This window comes from Corvus brachyrhynchos, unplaced genomic scaffold (genome assembly GCF_000691975.1).
Source record: "Corvus brachyrhynchos isolate BGI_N302 unplaced genomic scaffold, ASM69197v1 scaffold4, whole genome shotgun sequence".
In the NCBI taxonomy this organism is placed as follows: Eukaryota; Metazoa; Chordata; class Aves; order Passeriformes; family Corvidae; genus Corvus; species Corvus brachyrhynchos.
In genome coordinates this window covers 7,892,880-7,903,694 of record NW_008237878.1, presented here as the reverse complement: position 1 = coordinate 7,903,694, position 10,815 = coordinate 7,892,880, and the positions used below count along the sequence as shown (strand labels likewise).

The window sequence follows — 10,815 nt, the reverse complement described above, 5'->3', positions numbered from 1 at the left end:
GCCCCTCCAGCCGCGCCGCTGCCCCGGGGGGCGGCAGCGCTGCTCCTGCCGCGATGCCGGGCTGGAGGAAGAGCCTCGCCCTGTGCCTGCAGCGGATGCAAGAGGACGGTGAGCGCGGCGGGGGGAAAGGAGAGCTGGAGGTGCTCGGAATTACCCTCTGCCGCCCCTTTTCCGTTATTCTTTTGCGGGGAGGGAGGTGCTGGTGGTGTGTATCTCTCTGGGAGGGGAACGATCCTCTACTGGCATGGAGCTCCGCGGATGAAGGGACTGGAGGGGGGATGTTCTTCGTGCCGGTAAACTTTGCCGCAGCAAATCTTCCTTTCTATCCCCGGGCTTGCTTGGTTTCTGCTTTTGTGTTTTGTTTTTTTTTTTTGGTTTTGTTTTTCTTCTTCAAGTGGTGGGGGCAAACCTGAGCGAGAGGTGGCTGCGCGGTCCTTTTTGGATATTTGGAGGGGCTTGCAGTATCTGAGCCCCAACTTTCTAAAGCTACTGGTGATGCTGTTTTCAGCTAGTAATTTTCCCCAGTGCCAACTCCGCCTGGGGAGTAAAGGGTTTGCAAATTGCACAGAGGACGTGTCACGGTAATCCGATTCCTATTGTGCCGCTTACTGTTGCTCACAGTGACTGTGAATTATTTTGTTTACATGCTCAAGAGTGTGATGTTAAATAAATGCTGGACCTGCGGCTCATAAAAGTCGTGAGAAGACATCCACAAGGTGGCACAGCATAAGGGAGGTTTAAACGTTGCACTTCGGCTCCTGCGTTTGTAGATGAACAGGCATGAGAGTGGTGGGGAAAGTTTATGTCTCTGAAATGAAGTGCGTTTCTCCTGTGCTGTCATGGGACTCAGGTGCAGGAGCTGATCCGGGATGGGCAGAAACAAGCAGGTTGTTTAGGAGCCCCTGCTTCTTTGTTGCAAAGTAGCTAATGGCAGGTTTTTCCTTTGGACCCCTTCCCAGACTACCTCTCCAGACTGTTCACTGGTAAACAGACTTAACAAATATATGAAGTGGCACTATTGCAACATTTCATGTGAGTAATGCAAGAATCATGGAATTCTCTGAACCTGCTGGTTAATAAGCACAGAGAGAAAATGTGCTCTTAGATCCCCTGCAAGGTGTTAGGACAGAGTCATTGAGCTGCTGTGCCTTTCTGATGCTGCTTCCTGGCTCCCACTGCTTTGGGAGAACACCATCTATTTCTGCTGCCGGCTTGCTCTAGGACTATGGCTTCCCCTTGGAGCCTCCATCCACCTGAGATAGACCTGTTAAAAATCTGGTCCTGTAGAAGAGTGAATCAATCCCCTGCTCAACGCACCGAGACCTGTTGGCATGGATTCAGCCCTGTTATGGTGCAGTGCTTTGTAACGCAGCCTTGCTGCAGCTGGCACGGATGCTCTTGCACCATTGGGTCGGGGTGGCTTTGGGAGCCTTATAAACATTCACAGCAGGGACCTCTTAATGTACAGCTGTACTGGGTTAGTGTTTGCTGGGTTACTTTCTCTGTGACTTCATACGTGTATGTACTGGTTCTTGTCTCTGGCTCTATGTAATGCCTTTCCTCCTCATCTCCCTTCCCTCTGACTTCAGTCCCAGCACTGCAGTGAGTCTGTGGCTGGTGTGCATCTCTTTGAGTACATTGCATTTATTTCCATGGGTGTTTCAAAGAGTAGTCAGTCTTAGGAAGGTGCCATTTAATCACAGAATGGTTTATCTGGAGGGATAAATCTTCCAGGCTTGAGCTGATATGCTGTGTAGAGGAAGATTAGCTGAGCTTGTAGGGAACTTCTTTCCCCTTTCCCCAAGGCAATCGGTTTGATGGCTGTGTTATAGCATATAAATCTGCAGGGGCAGCAGAGGAAATATTTGGTAATGTTTTTGTAGCACTGCAGTGTTAACAGGTATGGTAGAGGTTTTGCATCATGACGTGTCTCTGTCTGTGGCAGGAGAATTGGAACTAGATGATCTTTAAGGTTCCTTTCAACACACACCGTTCCATAACAATACTGCAAGAAATCTCTGTACTGTTCAGATTTTGATTTTGTAAACAACCTCCAACCAGTATATGAAGAAATATTGACTTCTGGTTTTCTTTATTCAGAGCAAGTTGTATCTGCCTTGTTGGCATCTCCATGCCTACATGGATGTGATAGGTTTGGGGGTTTTTTTTATACCCAAGCTGGGGAGCTTTTCCCCCCAGCATGTGTGCTTTGGCCCATCAATTTGTTCACTTCCTCTGAAGACCACAGTACTTGAGCTAGCACAATTTAAATTAGAAGAGTGGTATATTTTGGTTACTGAATATTAATGTGATGAGTATCTCTTGCTATTTGCAGCCATTCAGAACTGGATTGGAAGCCTCATTAATCACAGTTGGTAGAAAAGGTCAGCCATGGTAAGTCACTTAGGGAACTGCAAGATATACACGAACTGTGCCGAAATATGATTGCCATTTCAAAATACCACCCACAGCAAGTGTCTTCATGCATGTTTTGCCTTAAAATTTCCATCTCCTGGAAGATGGGAATGACTTCTGGCCAGTGTGCAGAAATGCTTTATTATATAATGTGTTGGTTTTCTCCACCACAAAGACTTGTACATGGGATGTCCTACTCCTTGCTCTGTTTCCTACAAGGAATAAAAAAACCGATGTCAATGACTTGGAAATATTTGGTGAGAAATGCTCCCTCCAGCCTGTGACAACAGACCTGTTATTCCAAAATAATGGGGTTGGTCAGCTTCTCCTTGCGTTACTGTGGGGTTGTCTCAGACCTGGAAGCAGAGGTTAAAGCATATGATTTTGCTTTCTGTCCCTCACTGTGTGTGCAGAGCTGTGTGGCCAGATCTTCTGCTGATTTATCTCCCTGATAACTCATCCTCTCTTGAGGAAGTGATGAGAACTAGTTGGCCATGCCAGACCCTTTCCCATCCCAATGCCCCCCCTTATGCTGCTGTCCTTTATGTGAGGACTGAAGGATTTGAGCTGTATTCTTGCTGCTCCAAGGTTTTCAGTAGCAGAAGAAGCAAAGGCTAATTTCTGCTTTGGGAGCAAGAATGTATGTGGGCAGGTGGGAAAGTCTCTGTGTTTTTGGCACATCTGAGTGGATGTGGAAACTGTGTCTCTAGAAAGGATAAACTGTATCTGCAGACTGAGAAGTGGAGATACTTTTCTCCAAACTGGTGAAACTGACTGTTATCTAGATGCATAGGACTTGTGTAAGATGGGTCACAGTTGTGGGCAGACACCCTTTGCTTAACCTGAGATGTTTTTCTGCTTCTAGGGGGAGGCAATACAGAGTTTGAGTGTAAATTTAGGTTGTTGACACAATTCCCCTTCCTCCCCCAGCTGGTTTTTCTTGAGTAAAAGCAGAAAATTTGACTCTCACCTTTAAATCTCCAATATGATGCCTTATAAAAATAAAAACCAAAACCAAACCTTATGAAAGACTGAGGTAATGTGATTATAAAATATGAAGTGAGTTATCCAGCCCTTGCTTGAATCATGGGGCAGCTGGAAAGCAGGGGAAGGGGAAAGGGACAACTCAGACCTGCTTCAAAAAGTGACAATAAAGCAGGATTTTGTTGCTGCTATTTGCTTCCTTCCCTTGTATACAGCTCCACGCTGGTTACCTTGGAAACAGCTGTAGGAGCATATAGGGGCATTTTGCTGCTGTGCAGCTGTGGGCAGAGGTGTCCTGTGGTGCATGGAAAGGAAAATCTGTCATGGTGCAGGTTGATTTGTAGCATGAGGGTAACTAAGTAAAAACCCATTGCAAGATCTCCCTTTCTTGGCTGCCCTGTCTTGCTGCAGGTAGTTTGGCAGGAGTGGGACCCTGGGGAAAATTTAGCAGGGGGGTGGATCTTCACGGTTTTGGCAGAGCTATTTAAATTTTTATAATAGGAAGGTAAAAATATCTCAACAGTCTGTTTTAAGGAGGTTTATAACAACTGGGCTATGGACGTCAGGTTTTTATTCAGTCCTCAGAACAATGTACTGGGATGTTTTGCTCATGAAACCATGACTAGAAATGGGATTCTTCTTTACTTATTCACATGCATCAGGGAGAAACACCCCACTAAGATGGAAATTTGCTGGGTTTGCATGATTAGCAGAAAATTAGATCTTCCATTGAGTTCCATGTTGTTTGTGATATGCACGTGATATGTAGAATAACTAAAATAGAATAGCTGTTAAAAATAATGTGAATTGTCTTTTGTTCACTTTCCCATAAACATTTTGATCTTGCAAATGGTATGCTGTGCATAGCTTTAAATCAGTTGAACTGTTCTGTTGCTTAAAATACAGTGTTTTTTCATGTACTTGCCACATCAGAAATAATTTAGTCATTCAGAAAGGCTTTTTTTTTTTTTTTTTTTTTTAAATCACCTCATCTTAAGACCATCTTTCAGTGCCAGGTTGAGCCTGTTCAGTTGTAATACATTGCCTTACAGAGTCCCTTTGTCCAAACCTACAATGACATGATCTATTATACTGGCACTGAGTTTTCTGTAAAGAAATTCGGCTGTGTAGCTGTCACTTAAGTAGTGTGCAGTTGAAATGTTACAGCTCAAGGGCTGTTACATCTGTCCACTGCATGTGGGGTATTAATGTATTTCTGCATGTGATACTTTTGCTTTACAGTGCATCCAAGCTTTGTCAGAGATGGGGACTTGCTCACACAGAGCTCAGGAATTTATGGGCTGCTGTTTGTTGGTTATACTCATTATATAGGCCACTGCTTTTAAAAAATGCAAAAATAGAGGTTCTGACCCTCCAATGAAGTGTGGTGGGGAATTAGGATTGCATGAAGGCTGTGGTGGTAATTCTTAAGGGATAATTCTCACTTATCAAACTGATGGAACAGCTGGAGCAAATCCTGCTAGACTTTGATGGGGTCTTTTTTTGCTCATTAATATGTTGATGTGGATTTGGTACCCATTGAGTGAGTAATAACTGCACCCGAGCACTGTGCTCACTGCTCCCCTTCTTGCTGGCTGTCACACTGCTCTGAGTTTGGGCTGCTGCTTTTGATCCTATATTTCAGTCAGAAAATTAAACTCGGATTGAGAAGTCCTGCACAACTTGGGGATGAAACCACACAGGTTTTATGGAATGACTCCAAAGCCTCATTGAAACTTGATTAAAGGCAGAGATTGATAATTATTTTCCTTTTTGAAGTGATCTGCCAGATTTTACAATCTGAATGTGATCCCATATCTGCAAACTTTGGTTTTATGAAACTGTATGGACGTTGTGGCTTCTGCTCTCTTGTTTATGCAATACTCTGTGGGGCTTCTTGTGAAGAAGTTTTACTATCAATATTGAGCAATGATGCTCAGTGCTGACAAAAGCATCAGCTGCAGTGGTTTGGCATGCTTTTCCTTTAGGGCTGCCAAGGTTGGAAACTGTGGGGGAGGGAACCTTTCAGGATGCTGAAGACCTTGATGGAAACCATGAATTGTGGTAGCCAGGAAAATTTCAGAGTGAGAAGAATTGCCAGATCTGTCTGGAATCAGGCCATGCTTGATGTTCTCCAAACCTGTTGGTGTTGCTATGGGATCATGCCAAGTGTAGTGGAAAAACACGTGGGCAATTCCCAAGAAATGGATGTGGTCTTTGAAACCGTTGCAGTCTTGAACTGTGATTGCAGCTGCTCACCCAGAGATCTTCTGGTGCTCTGGGTTGCACTGAGAGAAAGATTGCTCAGGTTAAACCGAAGTGTGTGGCCAGTTTGAGGTGAATGATTTGCTGTGTCTTTTTTTCATTTCTGTTTGTCTCTTCCAAGTAGACACAAGTGGCAGAGCTGCTTAGTGGTAGGCAAAGGAAGGCTGCCCACCAGGGCAGGAGCTCTATGCCGGGCTCCCTTGCTGTGGTTAAGACTGTGTAGGCCTTCCTACAAGTGTCACATTTTTGATTGTTCTGTTAATTATTAGACTTCATTATAATGGAATAAAAATACTTATTTTGAAAATGGAGTGGATTTAGAGGTATAAATATAGTAGAATAATTATAGGGGTAGAGCTCTATTGAAATTACCTCGTTGTAGACAAGCCCCAAGACAGTGAATTAGGCATTTCTGGAGCTCTGCGTCACATAAATGGAGCCATTTCTTTTAAAAGCCAGACCTAATCCTTGAAATTCAGAGCAGTGATCTATACCTGGAAGGCTTGTGTAATGTCTAGAGAAAGGTGAAAACTTTTTTCCCATGATGGTCTCTTTTCCCAGAGAGGCCACATGTCTCCTGTTCCAGTGAATGTTGGTGATGATCCCACATGCATGGGAGCTGCTCCTGCATTAATGTCTTGGGCCAAAAGCAGTTATACCATCTAAACATCTGTTTGTGTTCCTGAAAAGAGTATAGCTACTGTGCACTGACTCTGGTGTAACTGGGATTGGAACATGGGCAGCATTTGATCGAGAAAATCAATCCCATGCTGATAGTCTCTGTTAGAAATGAATGCATCTTTTCTGCAGTGCTTGACCTGGGTGAACCATACAGTAGAATGGAACATTCCCCCTTGGAAGGGTCTGCATTTTGTCCAGTTATACTTGGTCTTGCCATGTGCTCTGTCCATTGAGAGAAAAATGTAATGAAGCTTTCCATTTAAAATTCAAGTAGAATTTTTATTCAGTCCTCTTGTTTTGTCAAAAGAATGAATTACCTTTTTATTTTCTCCAATTTTCCTCCCCTCTCTCTGTCTTTGGAAAATAAAGGAATTCAAATAAGATTGTAAAATTTATTTGTTTTAGCAATTATGATGATTTCCCTGTTACTGACTCTCCCCCTCATTAATGTTAGATGAACTTGGCATCTAGTAATTACTGGCTTTCACTTTTCAGCCAAAACTATTTTCTGGCTCTAGCAAAATTTGCTGATTTCATTGATAGCATTGGGAGAGCAGCTTTCCACTGGGAAATTAATTCAAACATTTTCCTCTGGCAGCTTCAGGTATTTGGCATCAAGACCACACTGCATTTAAGGAGAAGAGGGTTGTTGTGGTATTTGAGCTCAAGGAAATGCAGTGCATTAGGATGGGGTTAGATCCATGTCTTATCTGTGTTAAGCAGAGGTGTCAGTGACCCTGCCAGCTAAGCTGCTATGTCTTGATGAGTAGAAACCTCTTGCTGAGGCCACAAAATAAATTCAATACTACATTCTTCAAGTTGTCTATGAAGTAACACCCTTTTTTGCTAAACAACTTAATTTCCACTGTAAACAAAGCACTACAGAGCTTTTGTTTTAGCAATTATATTAACCTTGGCTGCTGCTTTGTGCCAGAGTCAGAGGCTTTTCAGGGTATTTATTTGGATTATAGGTGTTGTTGCCTTTTCTTGTACATGTGATACTGTTAGTCATCCTGGTGACACTTCATTCATCTGTACAAAGAAATAAAGGTCCTGGCTCACATTTGAGTATTGCTTCATACATCCCACAAGGGGAGCTGCTACTTACATCAAGCCGGAGAGATCTCACTTGGGTCCCATGGGATGGAGCTGAGATTAGCCACTGAATTTATTTCTGTCTTCAATTTATAAAAAAAAAAAAAAAATCAAATAGCTCCTCTGTTCTCAAGGCAAAGTTGAGTTTAACATACAGAGTCAGTGCACAGAGGGTTCCAGTCTTATCTTTGGTCCCAGTTTGATGAGAGCAGTCACCACAGAAGCAGAGTATAGACTCAGTGGTGGGGGTGGAGGACTTGTCTGCATTTGCATCCCCTTGCAGCAGAGGCCTTGAAGATTTAGCGACAAATGAGATGCAAAGAAACAGGGAGAAAAATAAGATAATAAGGCAAACTGTCAGGCAGTGTGACAGTTTTGCAGAAATTAGTGATGCTAAGTTGCTCTCTTCTTACTTGGTACCAATGTGCTTTTCTGGTGCATGTTCAGTTTTTCTATGTGTGTTCAGGAAATAATGATATTTCCAGGAGTGGGGGCTCCCTCATTAAAGCTATCTTGCCCAAATCCATAGCTTTTGATTACTGGAAGTCAGGGGAAGTTCCCTGGGGCTGTCAGAGTGGGATGAATTTAGTGAAGAGCTGGAAGATGTGTTAGTATTCATAGAAGCTTGTCTCAGGGCTATGTGTTAATCCTGAACAGAGGGCACTGTTGGGAATGAATATTTTGTTTCTAGATTAAATGTTCTTTTGTTTTCTTTCATCTTGGAATAGGAGGCAGTCAATCTCATTACTGTACCTGTAGTCATGTCTTTAAAAACACCATCACAAAGCTCCCTTTTGGGGTTAGAGGGCAGGTAGATCTGTGTGAGGTGGGGCGGTGCTGTCTCAGTCTTCTTCCTCTTGGGAGCATCATCTTTTCAACCTTCTTCTATCTCTGGTTCTCCCCTGCAAGTCATGGAGGTTCCTTCTCAGCTGGAAGGTAGCTGCAGGTAGAATGCTTGGGATCTGTCCCTACAGGGAGCTGAGCCTGGTGTGCTGCCACCAAGTTGTTTCAAACAAAAGCAAAACTCAGGCATGCTGCAAATCCTATGGCAGGCATTTAGATGAGGTACTGACACTGTGAGCATGCTCCAACTCACTGGCCATGCCTTGCTACTCCAGAGTCTTTCACAGACTTTGTGTCCTTTGCATCCTATCCAAACACTTTGTGCAGTAGCACCTGGCTGCATGAAACAGCTGCCATGTTCTCCAACAGATCAGGCTGTAGCCCAGTGGTAACTGCAGCAATTCCAGAGTGGCTGGCACTTACTAATGAGTTGGTTGGTATTGGGGATTGAGCCACAGGCCTTTTGGTCCTGTGCCTGTGTTCCTGACTGAGCGTATGGCTTGCAGCAAAATAATGTTATCATTTAGTTTCTTGGAGTGTTGGGGAATTTTCTCTGTCATTTGAGATTAGTGGGACTGAGGGGTTCTGTGACACTCAGAAAACCAGTCTGAAAGCCTCTGCCACAGTCTTCATGTCCGCGGAACACAGATAATGACTACACTTTAAAAGGTTTTGATGCTCAGATCAAAATGAATATGGAAGTGCAGTTATCAAGTGTAACTTCATGGCTGTCTTTCTCTGCTTAGTATCTTCATATTCATAATTATGGCAATTGTGCCAAATATTTGGGAAAAAATGAGGTAGAAAATGCCTTTCTGGAACAGGGTTGCAAATCTATTGCAGCATAGAGCTGGGCAGAACAAGAAGTTCTGTTTAAGTGGATAAAAATTTCCCTCTACAGTAATGAACTGTGCTGTGAGTTTACCAGCTATATAATCTAGTTTCCATCCATTACACCAAGTGATAATCCTCTAGCAAATTGGGTGCTGTTAGCAGCATTTCTGTCAGCCTGGGTCTGGCTGCACATCTAGGCAACCTGCCTTTGAGGAATTTCAAAATTTGCCCTAGTCAGTCTGCTTCCTCAGCCTCTGGAGACTCCATTTCACGTGTAACACAAAGCTGAACTGTCTTGCTTCTTTAATTGTATTTATTCTGCTTTTTCTCCACCCATCACCTGCCAAGGCTGTTTGGCCCTGTCTAGGGATGGCTCCTGAGTTGTTTTCTTGGAATATCCATTGTAATTGGCTTTTTGGCGTATCCTGTCCTACTTTAATTTAATTCCTTCACTGTCACTGTGCTTATACAGGGACTTGTTAGTAAGTGGGTGGGAGATCAGAAAGCAAAATGTGTGCAAACCAGGCTGGGGTGCTGGTTTCTCTAGGGCTTGCTGCAAGGTGAAACTTGCTGGCTGTAGGGTGTCCCTGCCTGGGGATGAGCTGTGCAGCACCGTGTGCCTCCAGCTCCCAGAGCCAGGCTTGCTCTGTGGTGAGCCCTGTGCTGCTCTGGCAGCTGGCACTCCCCTGCTCTTTGGGCTGCCCCTTGCCAAGGGTCGTGTACTGCCTGGAGAGATTCAGTGACAGGCAATACTGCAGTGAATGCCATCCAGTTTCTGTCTCTGAGTAATTAAGAGGGAGAGCGTGGCTTTTGGCCAGGGAGCGCTGTCCTCTGCCACCCATCTGCTTCCCCAACTGTTGCTTGGAGCAGCTGCTTGTCTCCAGGGGCTTCTGGACAGGGCAAGGGGGTGCAGATTCCTGACTATCCTTCATTGTCTTGCCACTGACATACTTAGTGAGCTTTAAGTCCTTGGGGTGCCGTTTTTCGGTGCTTCTCTTTTGTACAAATTCACATAATGGTTTTTAATTACAGGCTGCAGTGGTGGTGCTTGGTTTCAATGCAGTGGTGGAGAGCACAGAGGTGGGAGTGAGGGGCAAGGGACTGGAGGAATGTGTAGTGAGGGGGCTTGTTTCACTGTTATCTCTCTCTGCAGCTGTGAGCTTCTTATAGAAATCCAGCTCCTGCACAGCTGGCTGTAGGCTGGATGTGCTGCTCAGCAGTGTGCAGGGAGAACAGCACTGAATAGCTCTGCAGGCAGATCCCTCATGCTCAGGTGTGATGGGCATGCTGGCAAAACCCCCATGGAGAAGGGGGAGGCCGTTCAGTACTGTGTAAAGGGAAACCACTGACAAAGCAGCCCTTGCATTGGAGGAGCAGGTGATAATGGCAGGCTCTGCAGTTTCAAAACAGCTGAGGAATTCCCCGTGTATATGACCATGTGCAGGTTTTTTTAAATATGACTAACTCTAGGGTGGATTGGCTCTAGAGGCTTTTCATAGCCTCTCAGTATAGGAAGATAATGTAATATTTTTATTAGCTGTGGCCCTGTACAGTGGGGTAGTCCAGCATTTGACCTGTTGAAATTCAACACCAAGTAAGTGAAAGCCAGGAAGGCACCCCTAAAGTTGTGACAGCTTTTCAAACTCACCTCTGGGCACTGTACCCCACTGCAAACTCTTCCCCATCTACAGTGTTTCT

The 10,815-nt window shown here is 44.4% G+C and overlaps 1 protein-coding gene across 1 annotated transcript in view; it reads left to right on the top strand.

Moving 5' to 3' along the window:
- Nucleotides 1-6: 6 nt before the first annotated feature.
- Nucleotides 7-10,815, top strand: part of GRIP2 (glutamate receptor interacting protein 2) — a 266,026-nt gene continuing 255,217 nt past the window's right edge. Inside the window, exon 1 of the mRNA XM_017732544.1 lies at nucleotides 7-108. Coding sequence (XP_017588033.1) covers nucleotides 54-108 — 55 coding nt within the window. The 5' untranslated portion in view covers nucleotides 7-53. The remainder of the gene's footprint in view (nucleotides 109-10,815) is intronic.